Source organism: Aethalodelphis obliquidens, unplaced genomic scaffold (genome assembly GCF_003676395.1).
Source record: "Aethalodelphis obliquidens isolate GAN/ISIS:26980383/991018 unplaced genomic scaffold, ASM367639v1 scaffold10, whole genome shotgun sequence".
NCBI lineage: Eukaryota > Metazoa > Chordata > Mammalia > Artiodactyla > Delphinidae > Aethalodelphis > Aethalodelphis obliquidens.
In genome coordinates, this window is record NW_020837954.1 from 35,110,889 (window position 1) to 35,126,068 (window position 15,180).

At 46.5% G+C, this 15,180-nt stretch overlaps 1 protein-coding gene across 3 annotated transcripts in view; it reads left to right on the plus strand.

Annotated features, from left to right (window-relative positions):
* PRKCH (protein kinase C eta) overlaps window positions 1–13,224 on the plus strand; it is a 223,423-nt gene extending 210,199 nt beyond the window's left edge. Inside the window, exons 13-14 of one of the 3 annotated variants that reach the window (XM_027111430.1) lie at window positions 10,351–10,494; window positions 11,918–13,224. In XM_027111430.1, the coding sequence (XP_026967231.1) occupies window positions 10,351–10,494; window positions 11,918–12,064 (291 nt within the window). In that variant the 3' untranslated portion in view covers window positions 12,065–13,224. Of the gene's footprint in view, window positions 1–2,995; window positions 3,330–8,018; window positions 8,084–10,350; window positions 10,495–11,917 lie in introns of those variants that run through there. The other 2 variants (XM_027111433.1, XM_027111432.1) reach the window with 2 other exon arrangements.
* The last annotated feature ends 1,956 nt before the right edge of the window (window positions 13,225–15,180 follow it).

Here is a 15,180-nt window from a genome sequence, read left to right on the forward strand (position 1 = left end):
TCATCTTCGCTGTGAAGGGGTGTGTGTGTTAAATGCTCACACGTGCACGTTCCAAAAGCAAGACCATCCTCCCCTCCCCCTTCAGAGAACAGGTTGTAAAAACTGGCAACACCCACAGAAGGCAGCACAGGAAAGATACATAAAGATACACACTCGTGTGTGAAAAACAGACCTAGACTTTCTAGATTGCTGACCTTAAAGATGATTTTTTAATTGTTTTTTTTTTTTTTTTTTACTTTGTTTTGGTATAAATACACGTTTTCTGTTGGCCACCATGTTACCGAGTTTCCTAAACTGGCACTGAATTATCCCAAAACGTGAATAATCATGACACAGACGAAAATGTACGGTTTGCTTAGAGTTTCTGCAGTTGCGCTGAGCTTTGGCCTCATCAGCTCCAGAAAGACTTGAGGGAGTCCTCGTGAGTCCCCAGAGCTTAGGAAGGTGATGCCCTCTGTCTCTGAGGTGAGCATGCCTTTGTGCTAAATCATCTCCGGTGAGAGATCACAAGGCACCAGTGCTGACTTGGGTGAGGTCAACGCCCTTTTCTCGGGGCTCACACAGGTGGCCAGGTTAAATAAGTGCTGCAAGGAGTTTGCTGCATTCTCCTGAGTCACCTTTGTCAGTTCGGGAGGCATTGTAAACTTGGCCTCAGAAGGAGATAATAGCATGCTTTCGCTCCTAAGCTTTACAGAAATTAAGCTGTGTGTTTGCATGTGGGCTTATCTGTCATCACGCCTATCAGATTTCATCCTCTGTGCCTTGCCTGCAGGAGTCTCGTCTGCCTCTGTGTACAGAGAAGGAACCACAAGTAATTTGGGATCCTCTTTTAGCCCTGAGTGTGTCTCACATCTGTTACCAGGCAATTGACCAGAGCGGCACTGGGCTTGATCCTCTGCATTTCCTCCTCCCCTCCTGGCAAAGATTGGAATGGTCAAGGCAGCAGCCAAAGGTGGTCAGCCAGGAGGGGGCTGAGGAAGTGGAGGGAAAACTGGGACCAGGGTCATGCAGAGGACCCAGCTCTCCATCGTTAGAGCCAATTTTTCAAATAGCGTTACAGGGAAAATCCAAAAGTAAGTTACTAAAAGGTCCTTTAAAAAGAGGATGGTTAACATGAAGCCTGGCAGCCCCTGCCCTTTGCCGGGACTGGAGTTCCCATATGAGGAAATGGAGCTTCAGGCTTCTTACTGAAACTAACACCTTCAGAAATGGACCATTTATTCACAGATAGGCCAGGCTAGTGTTGGCAGAAAACAGAAAAATACTGATCTTCCTAGAGGCTTCATTTTTGGCATTCTTTATCATTTTATTAAAGTTACTATTCTCAACTTCCTTCCCCCATTTTAGATTGTTTAGGACCTCTATTCTTAGGAAACTTACATTTTATCTGTGGCTAGCAGCATGAAGGATTTTTTTTTTTTAATGAAGTATTAATACCACATGACTCTTTAATCTTCCTATCTCAGATAGAAGCATAAAGATATCAGGTTTTGTAAAATGAGCATGGAAATCTCTTCTATGTAGGGGTTTGCTAACTGATGCCTGCGGGTCAGAAGAGCTTTTTGTTTTAAGTTGGAAAAACTCTAAGGAACACACTTAAAAACTCTAAGTAGTGCACTTTGTTTTCTTTCATTTGTCCCTTCCAGTGATCAAAGAGCATTAACTTTTAGCAGGTGGTGCTTAGGTTTGGTTTGGACACCCAAGATAATGTGTATCCAGGATAAAGAAGGGTGTTGCCCTGGGTTTCATCGGGAGGAAATAAAGACCTTGTGTAGTACGCCTCTGGAGGATCCTTCTTTAGCACTTGCTTCCTTTCAATAGCTGCACTTTGGGGGATCACAGCTATCAGGTGAGCTTCCTTTTCCTTCCACACTTGGGAGTTATTGGAGAGCAGTGAAACCCTCACCATTAGTCAGAGATGCTCGGGTCTGGTTTGCCAGGAATAAAACCTTCTTGGCCAACAACACTGGCATTGGCACAAGGGCCCGACCTTGGGCTTCTGTCTCTGAGACTCATCTCTGATCTGAAACTTTTTTTAACCAGTGTTATCACATGACCTTAGTGAAGCTACTGAGATGGCTTGGGTTTCAGGGGAAGCTATAATGAGTATGAAACACAGGCAAGGCAGAGTGTTAAGAGCATTGATAAGGAATAAGTATATGCCCATGTAAAGGCTGCTGGATTCTAATCAGAGACAGGATGGAAAATGTAGCCAACACACCTGCCACAGATTTTAGCACTATTCCTGCCCCAGTGCAGAAAGAGAAACAGGACAGGGCATTTTTGTACTTGTTTCCATTAGGAGGGAATGAAGTGCACTGTCGACTGTCTCTGGAGATATCTCACAGAATATTCTGATGTGGCTCAGGTAAGACATTGATCCACTGGTGTGTTCAAATATACTTACATACTCACCTGCCCACTCCTTCAGTAACTAGCTCTGGAGATCAGCTTAAACATGTTTTATTTCATTTTTATAAAGCAAGTCCACTTCAGACCCAAGGAAAACATGGCATCTTCAGCTGAGGGAGGTACAGTTGTCTTCAAAATTTTTCTAATTCCAAATAGAGAAGAAAGGATAAGACTGTAGACTGTTGATGTAGGCACAGAGCCTGGAGGACATTGCTCTGCCCTCCCACCTGACGACAGATGGGTCATTCAGGTGGTTCTTTCAGTGTCTCCAGTAAGACAGTCCCGCTCCTCCCGGGGAAGCGCCTTCTCTCACTGAATGGCATTGAGTATTAGAAATTTTTGTTTTAATTTTCCTTATGACATCCTTACATACACTCCTTTAACTTCCACTCCCCATACTTATTTCTCCCATTTAGAACCGTCTCTTCTGGCCAACAGCACTTCCATTATTTGAAACTATCAACAGTGGCATCTGTCTTTTCTTCTCCAATATAAAGACCCCAGTTGTTGGAAATAAAACCAGGTGGTCAGAATGAAGGATTCCTTGGGTTCAAGACTATTCCTTTTCTCTCCCTTCTCTTAGCACCTGCTCTGGGTGTACATCTCCATCCCTTCTCCCTCCATAGAGTCAGAGAAAGAACAGCTTGTGGGCCAGCAAAGGAAGTACAACATAAGTAAACACACACAGTGCTGTGCATTCTTACCTGGGCATCATCCCAGGATTGCTCCTGACCTGTCTCTGCTCTTTCATCCACAATCCAAATGAGAAGATTGGTAAACCTCAAAAAGAATTTTAGCATAGTGACTGAGGGCAAAGGCTTTTACTGTTGGATAGGCCTGGCTTCAAATCTCAGCTCTACTGCTCCCAAACTGTGTGGCCTGGGGCAGGTTCCAGGTGGGTCTGTTCCTCAGTTTCCCTATTTTTTAAAAAATTTTTATTGGAGTATAGTTGATTTACAGTGTTGTGTTAGTTTTAGGTGTACAGCAAAGTTCATCAGTTATACGTATACATATATCCACTCTTTTTTAGATTCTTTTCCCATATAGGTCATTACAGAATACTGAGTAGAGTTCCCTGTGCTATACAGTAGGTCCTTATTCGTTATCTATTTTATATATAATAGTGTGTATATGACAATCCCAATCTCCCAATTTATCCCTCCCTCCCTTTCCCCCCTGGTAACCAGAAGTTAGTTTTTTACATCTGTGAGTCGATTTCTGTTTTGTAGATAAGTTCATTTCTACCATTTTTTTAGATTCCACATATAAGCAATAGCATATGATCTTTGTCTGGCTTACTTTACTCAGTATGACAATCTCTAGGTCCATCCATGTTGCTACTAATGGCATTCTTTTGTTCTTTTTTATGGCTGAGTAATATTCCATCTTCTTTATCCATTCCTCTGTCCATGGATATTTAGGTTGCTTCCATGAGCTGGCTATTGTGAACAGTGCTTCAACGAACATTAGGGTGCATGTATCTTCTCAAATTATGGTTTTCTCAGGGTAGATGCCCAGTAGTGGAATTGGGTCATATGGTAGCTCTATTTTTAGTTTTTTAAGGAACCTCCATACTGTTCTCCATAGTGGCTGTATGAATTTACATTCCCACCAACAGTGCAAGAGGGTTCCCTTTTCTCCACACCCTCTCCAGCATTTATTGTTTGTAGATTTTCTGATGGTGGCCATTCTGACTGGTGTGAGGTGATACCTCATTGTAGTTTTGATTTGCATTTCTCTAATAATTAGCAGTGTTGAGTATCTTTTCATGTGCCTCTTGGCTATTTTTATGTCTTCTTTGGAGAAATGTGACTGGCACTGGTGGTTGCCAGCTGTATGCCCACCACCACAGCTGGCAGGAAGGGGTATGAGAGGAGAAGGTTGCTGACTAGTCTTCATAACGAGGTCAGACTCTACCTGTGATAGTGGCAAAACACAGAGACACAGGAGGCTGCAACATACACAAGCATGCATTTTATCCACCCCAGGGTGGCCTTCATGGCCGTGAACCATACTCTGTTCTGTGTCCTGTGTTCCTTCTCTGCACTCCCTCCTCAGGACTCTCTGTAGAGTCATAAAATTCCTTCTTCCTGACTAGGAGCATCTCCCTGGAATACTGATGGGGATGTCGTATGGCATGCTTACCGGCACTATCTGCTAACTCTCTGCCCTTTGGTCCAAAGTTGAATGAAAGGAAAAGGTCCTTTTGTTTGCCCAACAGCCAAATCCATCTGTTAAGTAGAAAATACAGTGTTCTCTCTCTCCTGGAAGAAAATCTCATTAGATTAATGGCCCTATTTATATAACTAGTTCTCTTCCTATGAAATCAGATTTTGGAAGGAAATATACTTGTAGTCATTGCCTACGTTTGAATGAGTTTCAGAGTACATTTGGACCCTGTTATCTCTAGACACATTGTTAACACGGGGTGAGTTTGAACTCTATCCTCTGGAACATCTGAAAACTCAAAACCAAAGCCGCCTCAGGTGTAGCAGAGCCCACAAGACATGACAAGTGCTATAGCTGACCTCAGAATTACAGGAAAGTGTTCCACTGCACCCTTCACCCTGCATTCAGCACTTCCCTTCTGTTGTGAAAGCAGATACAACTGCACGTTAAAACCTGCGTATCATCTGTATTCTTTCTTTCAATTGTCTTTAGAAATCTTTGCTGTCAGAAAAATTGTTTTTCACTGAGACCATCACTACCACCCCCCTGTTGGAGTCTGGGGCTGTGAAGGTAGAAACAGACCTTGGTTCCTTTTCCTGGCTGCAAAGTATGAGAGAGAGAGAGACAGAGCCAGATAAGCCTCGGGGCCACGGCTCACCTCAGATGTTCATCTCTCAGAGGCTTTTCAGTCCATGCGCCTGTCTTTAGGTCGGACAGGGTGGCCCTCCAAGTGGTTTAACAAGATGCTTGCTGAAACTCACTAGCTTTGGTTGAAGGCTTGCTCTTGTGCCAGGTATTTCACACTGATTATCTCATTTACTCATTATCATATTAGGATATACAGAAAAGTCTCCATTTTATAGTTGAGGAATCTGAGGTCCAGGGAAGTTACTACATTTGTCCAAAGTCACACAGCTCATCAATGGGAGAACTGGCATCCAGACACAGCAGTGAAGCTGCAGGGCCTCACCAGTTCCCCTCTGGGCCCTATCAGAGGAGCTCTTATATCCTTTATGATCCGTCCCTGGCTGGCAGGAGGCTTGGCAGGACATTCCTGTACAGACCTGGCCTGCATTGCTTATGTTTCTTCAGGAAGGTGCCCGGATGACTGCTTTCCCCTGTGGTCATGCCTTCTCTGCGGCCTTGAAGGAACTGTTGTTTCTCATTCTCTGGGCAGGTGTGCTTCTGATTCCTTCTGGATCCTCTAGAGAAATTCCACTTTCACGAGGGCCACAGGAGGAAGGGGAATATGAAACGAGTCCACACATTCTTGCCCCTGCTCTCCAGTTAGCTGGAGACTTACATTCGGGGTGGAATCAGATTTTCCACCCTGGCCTCCTCCCTCTTTGCGGCTTATAACGTGCTTTCATTGACCCTAGCAGCCATTCTGCTTCCTTTAGTAAATGTGTCCAGAATCTTCCATGGAGTCACTTTATTTTCCTCTTTGGCTGACTTCCCCATTGGGACCACAGTCAGGGAGAAGGTCAGTTGAGGTGAGGCAAGCTTTCAGTATGACCTTAGACACAGCTGAGTGATGGCTGTAAACGCCACGGTTGTTAACTTGTTTGGCATTCGGGTCCCAGTAGGGGCATAAGCAAACAGAGGAAGTTTTCTGCAACGGGATCGTGCCGTCACCATCACAGCAGCAGGAACACCGTGTTTAAGGCGAGTCCTGGGCCTGGCCTAGGGCAGTGAACCCCTCCTGTCCCCAACCCCATACCCCTCCACCGACATGTACTGTGAAAGATTCCAGGCCTGGGACTGATGTTCAGTGTTCCCTGAACTTCCCACCTCTGCATCTTTGGAGGGGGGAGGGGTTAGTCACAGAGGAGCTATAACCCTCCCCGCCCAGCCTTCCACGCCCTCAGCACCACCCATCACCCCTCCTCCTGCCCGGAATGGTCCCTGTGCTGGTTTCTGTTCCGTGGTCTTCATCCTGCTCTGGCTTTCTCATGAGCTCCTGCTGCCACCCCGGCCTTCTTTCCACCCTATCCCAGGGCTCGGAGCCAGGGCTCAGGCATGCGGGGAGCCAGCCAGGTATGAGGCCGAGGGGAGTGGTGGGAACAGGGGGTCACCCGCCCCAGCTAATGAGGCAGCCACTGCTCAACTCCAGGTCATTTTCACCAAGAAGAAGTGCAGGTCCAGTGTTCCAGAATATTCCATCTTCCAAGGGAATTTGGAAAACTTGACTTTCATGTGTGTGATGTGACATTTGCTACTTTTTAAATGTTTGACAAAGTAGTTAAAATTATTTTAGAAACACTCTATGTGGGCCAAATAAAATGTCTGTGGCCTGGAGCTGCTCTCAGTTCTATTCTCTCTCCCTCCACCTCTGCCCTCCCAGCATCAGCTCTTTCTCACCAAACGGTGATGGCCCTAGGTGTCAGACCTCTCACCCTGGCCTGCACCCCAGGCTTACAGGGCTAGTCAGCTCCTGGGGGATGTTTGCGCATCTCAGATGCAAAGCTGAGCTCACCAACCTCCCAGATCTGCAAGACCTTGAGAAATGGTAGATGTTTTTGTTTTCATCCCTTTGACAAAAGTTACTGCCGCTACTACTACTATACTTCTGTTAACACTAATACTCCCAACAATAATCAGTCTCTCTTTTGTTATCCTTTTCCGTCCCTCAACAGCCGGAGAGGACCCTGGGCCCTGGCTGTCCTCCTGCCCCTTCCCCCCAGCTCCAGGCAGTGTGGAATGTGCTCATTTTTCTTCCACAAGCCCCCCAGGACCTGCGCCCCTCTTTTCCTTTCCACTAACCAGAAAATCTAGTTTCCAGACTTGTCGTGTCTTCTCGGCTGTCGTCTCAGCCTCCTAACTAGTCAGCCCCCTACCCACAAATCTCTTACCCCTCCATGAGGGATTTATCCATCCCATCGTGGCTAGAGTCATCCCTGAGTCACAGGGCAGCTCTCGTCATTCACCTCTTCGTACGCTCTTGTCGGGTCCTACTGGCTGCCCCACGGTTCCTCGGCTATCCTTTCACGGCAGCCCTACCACCCTATAGGCTCCCTCACCAACGTGGCCGGTGCTTGCCTACCGCTGTGCCAACTGCGTTCTCAGGCGTGACTGCCCTCTTCCTTCCTGGCTCTGTTAATTCTATGTCTCTGCCTCATGTCAGCAACTGTCACCTCTTCTGGGAGGCCATCGCCTGCCCTCTCACCACCAGCCCCCAATGCGATTTTCCCAGTCTCTCTCCGAAGCTCCCGCTGCACTTGGCAGTGTCTCTCTTCCTTTCGTCCAGCTGCGTTACAGATAAAGTGTGCTTGCCTCTGCCCCTTCTCTTGATCAGCTCCTTCTTGGGGGGAGACACTGTCCTTGTCATCCATGTACCCACCCCCTATGAGGCCTAGTGCACTGCCTTGCATAGACACCTACAAACCTTTGTAAATTGAATTTTTTTATGTGGAGAATGAATATCTTGAGCCCTTTAGATACAGCCAAAGTTAAAACTGCTGGGCTTCCCTGGTGGCACAGTGATTGAGAGTCCGCCTGCCGATGCAGGGGACGCGGGTTCGTGCCCCAGTCCGGGAAGATCCCACATGTCGCGGAGCGGCTGGGCCCGTGAGCCATGGCCGCTGAGCCTGCGCGTCCGGAGCCTGTGCTCCGCAACAGGAGAGGCCACAACGGTAAGAGGCCCACGTACCGCAAAAAAAAACAAAAACAAAACTGCTTGGTTATTTGAAAGGATTTATCAGAATTCTAAGCATAAGCTAGTGAAAGGGCTATTCTGCCTGACTCCATTCCCAGGGATGAAGTTTATAGAGGAGAGCAGCCACGATTTGGTCTCCTGTTCCTTGGGCAGTGCTTTTCCACGGTGCCCCTTGGGAGGCTGGCTTGCGTGCCGGGGCAGGGAAAAATGGGCAAAGTTGTTCAGACACCAGGGCTTCTGCCACCCTGGCATCAAGAGCCCCACACTGTTCCTCTTGCCCAGAAGAACAAGTTGTACTCACACATTCACAAGGTGTCCTCTGCTCGCACCGTTGGCAGGCCTGGGAGTTTCCCACAAGCCATCTGGGTCTGTTCTGCTGTCCTTGTAGCTTGAGTTTTTTGCAGCATTGTTTGTTTTTTGTTAATTAGCTCTTAGAATAGACATGGCTATTCCATCAGGGATTGTATCCCATTGACTTTCCTAAGGAGAGAATCTACTCATTTCTTTTGTATATTTCTTTTCCCCTGCCTTTCTGAGTTGCACAGACTTATCTGGGGAGAGCCCACGCAGCATGAGCTCCTAGCTCTTTCAGAACGGAGTTGTTTATGAGCTATATTTCCTAAGTCTACGCTGATCACCGTGCGTGCCCAGAGTGCTAACTGCTGTGGAGCTCTGAAAGCTGCTTTTACTTTCGAGCTCCACGTCCAAATTCAGCACCACCAGGCCTTTCATTCCTTGTCTCTAGGAGAGAGGAGAAACCATTAAACCCCATCCGTGTCTTCAGTTTTTACTAGTTCCCCTTGGAAGCGTTTTTAGCACTTTATGAGGTCTGTCCTGTCAGATTTGCTTGGGGACTTCGGCAGCCTCCTCCCTCCACCTGATCCCGTTCACCTGAAGCAATCCACGAGGTCTTGCAGCTTTGGACACCTGACATGGCAGGGCTGCTCACCTCCCAACCCTACCCTTTCTTGTGTGCACCTTCAAGATTTTTTCCAAAATACTGTGTAAATTCCACTCCAAAGCCATTTCTATGAACACACCATTACTTTTGTGTTCATAAATCAGACTTGGAAAGGGGTGCTTGGGGACTGTTATAAATTCATTTAAAGATAACTTGATTGAAAGTTTTTAAAAAGTTGTTATCCAAGGCAATTTTCTTTTGATAATGGGAAATTAGCTTATGTGTCTTTAAAATTGAAAATGACATTCTGGCCATGAAAAGGGAATTATCCTATACGGGTCTTTGGTCAGGATACGATCAGAATGCCTTTATTGACCACTCTGGGAAAGGAGGGTTAGCCCAAAACATCTTGATAGGAGCTCAGCTGCGAGGAAGTGCCCAATTGATATAAATACAGAGGATTTATATACACACATTCCTTGAATGTATGGCAGTGCTTTTAAATTTTGGACTATGTGGCAAGAGTCCCAGTCATGAGACATTTCAAAATGGAGGGGCAGGAGAGAAGGGAGCATCTCAAAGGAAAAAACTTTTCACTCAAAACTGTGATATCTTTGTTGCATAATAAAAGCGGCCAACTTTGTTTTTCCTGGAGCCCGAACACAGAACTTTTAAGTTTTTCACCCTTGCGGCTTCTTCACACAGCTCTTCAGAAAAATGACTCTCATTCTTCTCTCGGTGGTCTTGTCAGAGAGTGGGAATCCTGGCCGGCTGGTTGGGTCTCTCAGAAGAATGGCACAGCTGTTCTGAAAAGTAGCCCCATTCATAAGATGCCGGCTGTCCACAACTGCAGTGCTAGAGAAAAGCACACTATTTTATAAAGCGTTTCTTTTCTTTAAAGAGGAAAAAAAAATATACATGGTATTTACAGGAAAGAAAACCGGGCCCCTTGGTTTTATTTTCGGTGCCACGTCTGAAATGGAAGTGGGGAAGGCCATAAATACACATGAGCAATTTGTGCCTCATGTGTAAAGGAAAATTGCGCCTTTACGGGATGATTCATGGTGGCTGTGCCGCTGGGAAAATTCAGCCGGTTAAGCCAGATCAGTCGGAAAGCCTCCCATCGGCTCTTCTGCCAGAGCGAATGCCTACCGTCTTGTGACATACTTATTGTCTAGGATTGAATGATTGACTCTCTTTCTCTCCCTCTCAGTTCATGACCAAGAACCCCACTATGCGCTTGGGCAGCCCGAGTCTGGGTGGCGAGCATGCCATCTTGCGACATCCTTTCTTTAAGGAAATCGACTGGACCCAGCTGAACCATCGCCAAGTGGAACCGCCTTTCAGACCCAGAATTGTAAGTTGTCCAAGACCACCTTAGTAGACCTTCTTCTTTCTTAAAACGTCTGTGTTTCACTGAGCAGCCCGGTGGTCCCCTGGGGAATGATCAGACCGGAAGCTCAGCCTGCCGCTCTGCAAGGTACTTCACCCAGGAGGAGGCTGGGCTCCTTGCCCCTGAGGCAACATCTCTGTGTGTGTGTGTGTGTGTGTGTGTGCCAGGGTTACTTCTCCAAAAGTTTTTACCTCTTGCTTGCCCTGGCCCCATCCTCTCTTAATTTAAAATTTCCTGGGGTCTAAGAGGCCTTGAAACTTTCCAGGTTTCCCCAACATTGTTCCTAGCTGCTTTCCTTACGCTCCTTAGTCAGGGTGCCTTTCCCAAGCCCCCAAGAAAGTAGAGAGGCCATGGAATGCTCCTCAAAGCCCTAAGCCTGGCTCCCTGGCTTGGAGAGCTCAGGTCTGTAACAGCTACTGCAGCACAGGGCTCAGGGCAGAACAGGCCGAGTCCTCTTTGACTAGGAAATACTGGGAGCACCTCACTAGGAAGTGAGGCAGCTGAGTGGGGTGGCGTTCCTGAGGGTGGTCCAGCTCTCGGTCTGAGAGCTAAGCTCCTTCTCATGGGTGGGTCAAGAGAACCACAATGGGAAGGCAGAGAAGCTGGGCTGGCAGTACTTCAAGAGTTAGGGGGACGAGGGGTGCTCAAAGGCAGAGAGAAAACTATCATTGACTCAAGGAAGAGAAGTAGGAGGTCTCACAATGGTAAAAATGATCTCTCCAGCGTTAGTTTATGAAGATGTAAAATACACATTTCCAAGCGTCATTAGCTTCATCTGTAACAGCCTGCTAGGTTACGACACAGAGACAAAGCCACTTCCTTTAATGGACATCCCCCTGCCAGCCCCTCTGGGAGGAGGGAAAGCTTTGCCAGCAGGGCAGAATGAATCTGGCTATTGAGTAAAGCGAGAGGCATTTGTTCCCTAAACTCAGCATTTCCAAGAAGTCTTTCAAGAAAATCTCTTCAAGCATCTAGACCTTTGTCAGACAGGAGGTGGGGCAAGCGTGACTTTGCTCTACCTCTGTTGGTTTATGTGCCTCTCCATTAGGCCTGCTGAGAAGTGGTACCTCAGTGAAATGGGGAGGGTGAACCAGCTGGCTGGGTCAGGTGAGCACATTAATTTTTCAGTTTCCCAACCTAAGGCTGGCCTGCTCAGCAAGATTTTTGTGGGGTTAGTGAATTGGCGGTTACCAAATGCCCTAGTAATACACAATGCAGTAGAAGTAGTATAAAGCACTGTTTAGCCGATCGTCATAACTGTGGATAACACTACCGAGAGAGCTGCAGGGCAGGCCTCCGAACTCATTGAAATGGGCTAAGTCCCGTGGAAGATGACTAAACCTCAAGTGCATAGAATCTGAAATTTCCCTTGTTTCCTTTTTGACAGAAATCCCGAGAAGACGTCAGTAATTTTGACCCCGACTTCATAAAGGAAGAACCAGCTTTAACTCCAATTGATGAGGGACATCTTCCTATGATTAACCAGGATGAGTTTAGAAACTTTTCCTTTGTCTCTCCAGAATTGCATCCGTAGCCGTATGGGGAATGGGAGAGATGGCATGAGAATCAAAAGGGGATAGAGATTTTCCAGGAATTTCCTTTGTGGGGAACTCCTCAGCATCAGCCTTAGAACAAGAACCTTACCTTCAGGGAGCAGGTGGAGAACTCTGTGAAGGACGGAACGTCAAGAGATCAACTACAGTATTTCAAGTCCTGAGGGAGCCACGGTCCTGGAAACAGTTGATACTGAAATGAGACTTCATGAAGAAATACACTGCTCAGCCTCTGAGTTTCCATAGCTACTTGGGGTTCGGGAGATTAACAGGAGCCAAAAGGAGAAAAGGTGTGAAGAATAAATCAGATCCTAGAACTTCTGAGCCAATCAGGCGTTTTACTTCAAGGGACAAACCTAGACTTGGTATGGAGTGCCGGGCTCTTCTGTAAGCCACTGAGCCCCGAATACTGGCAGACTTCTGCAAGAAGTCTGTAAATGCTAAGGAAGAACTTGAAGAGAAGGAAAGGGATGGCTTCCAAATAGAACAATTTACTCTGAACAAAAAAGTGTGTCCATAAAGCTCATAACTTAAAGCCCCCTCCTGACAACAGATGGGCACCAAGGCAACGGCCACAGCTTATTCTTTTATCCTTACTTTCATTTAATAGATATTTATTGAGTGCCCAGTGAGACGGGGCCGCAATACCCAGCAGTGTAAACAACAGACTTGCTTTCACCAAGCTTTCATCCTTAAGTTACGTGAATGGCATTTGCGTTCTGTGAAAGGCCTCTCCACGTTGCCTATGTCATACTTTGCACATAACGTTTTTCACAGAAGGCAGCTCGATGCCCCAACAGCAACTAGCCACATAATCGGCAGGTTAATCAGCAGGTGAGCTCAGGTGCTCGCTGACCTGTGGAATCTCATCGTGGGGGCAATGTGCCAATATTGCTCTGGACTCATCACTGAAGAATCGCACTCCACTCGCATCCATGACCAGACTTATGGCTTATACCTTAGCAATTTATTTAAATTATATTTTAAGAGACAAAGATGTTTGTTTGGTATGCATTTTAATAATTAGAAATGGCTCTTGTAAGCAGGACATGTATCAAAGAAGGACCTTATAATACGTACCCATGTATGCAGTTGGAGAATTTTATCTGGCTGAAATAAATGCATTTTGTAACAAAAGGGATTTTTCTTGTCCAGAAGGATTTGTCCCATCCCCACTAGGAGAGGAGATATGTAATTAAAATAAGCTTTGAGCAGAATGGCTAGAACTCTTGACTCAAAGCAATGTCCTGAGAGCAAAGGTTGGCATCACATTGTGTAAGGCACTTAAATGAACGTGGCCTGTCTCTTCCTAACCACAACTTTCATTCTGAGTCAGGGTAATGACTGCTAAGTATCGCTGCCACAGAGTAACCCTCAAACTCCTAGTAGCTAGACATAGTAATTGCTTATTTCTCATCCAGTGAGAGCAAGTTCAACGGCCCTCTTCCAACTCATAACTGTGCCCTCTGATAATGCAGCTTCCAAGATTGCCATAGCAAGGGAAGGGAGAGATGGAGGCGGTGCTTACTATTTAACTACATCTCCTAGAAGGGACACACATCACCTCTGCTCACACCAGATTGGCCAGAACATGGCCTCCCTCTAACTACAAGCAGGACTGGGAATTATAGAGCAGCCAAGGGGTATCTGGGCAGAAGTGACGGTCTCTGTTGGGGATTCTTTGTTGCATCCCAACGTGAAAAATGACTCTCGAATGAAGAGAGTAGCTAGGAGCCGCCCTTTATGTTTAGCTCTTAGCAGTGCAGAAATACTCTCACCCATGCAGTTTTACTAGCTCTTCCCAGTATCCCTGTGAGGCAAGCAGCTCGTTCTACCACTATTTCCGGTGTGAATACCAGGTACATTTTACACACGAGAACAAGAGAGGCTCTGAGAAGCTGAGTTAGTTGATTACCCAAAGGTTTCAGACTTGGTAAAGAGTGGATCCGGTCTAGAGTCTAAATCTTTGATGTTCTGATCCAACAGACTTCTGGAAAGGGAGGCTCATTCTGACTTGAGGACTTTTTTTGGCCTTTGTAGCGACTTCGCAGCTCTGAAGAGCAGTGGGGCTGATGAGCTACTGGATATGGTTTACTCCACAGTGTAAAGAACCACAAAGAATAAAGCAGGCCCCCTGAGTTCATTTACAAAATCCATTATCACAGGCCTGCAGAGGACCCAAATATCTTCCAGACTCAGCAGCTTCCCTCGTCACAATCTATTCTCAAGCCTGCTACCTGGGTCCCCCAGTTCAGGTTCAGTCCATTCTTCTAAGATCACTCCAGACCTATCAGATTATCCAACAGCCAAAGCCTGCAATGATGGGATTTCCAGCGCTTCATCCCCATCGCTCTTTTATATGTGAGGAGAGAGAGGAGGTACGTGATATTGACCTAAAGCTCAGTCTCCGACTCCAGGGTTAGAGCTCTGTTTCACATCTTTCATCAGTTCTCCTAAACCTTGCATCCCTTCTGAGAATCACAAGGCCACAGGCCCACACTTTCTGAGGTGGGCTGGCCGCAAGCCATTTGATCAGCAGGTGCTGAGTCTGCTGGGGCTGCCCAGTTCCCTGAGCTCAGCAGGTACCATGGAGGTCAAGACGAGGTCACACTGACACGTCCCTCCCTCAAGACCATCTCGCCTCTTGCAACAGGAATCTTGAGAAATCCTCAGGCCTTATCACCCTACTCCCTCTTCCCGACACCCATTTGTCCCTACTCTCCCAAACTATTCCACGCCAACCTAAGTTAGACATGCAGCCTTGAGTATTTGAAAGAATAAACCGTAAAGCATTTGCTCTGACGTGTTGATTATCCTTTGACTGCAGAAGGGGTTTTCACTTACTAATGGCTAACATTCATTGCACATTTACTATGTATGAAGCCCTGATGCAAACACTTTCAATGTATTTACTCATTCAGTGCCCCAAGGGGTGGGTACTGTCATCTTCATTGTACAACTGGGGAAACTGAGGTATTAAGAGAGATTAAGTAACCTGTTGAAAGTCACACAAGTAAAGCAGTAGGGTCAGGATTGGGACAAGGCGGTTTAACTCCTGAGTCCCTAGTTTTAGCCCAATTTGTTGAAATTCCTCTAT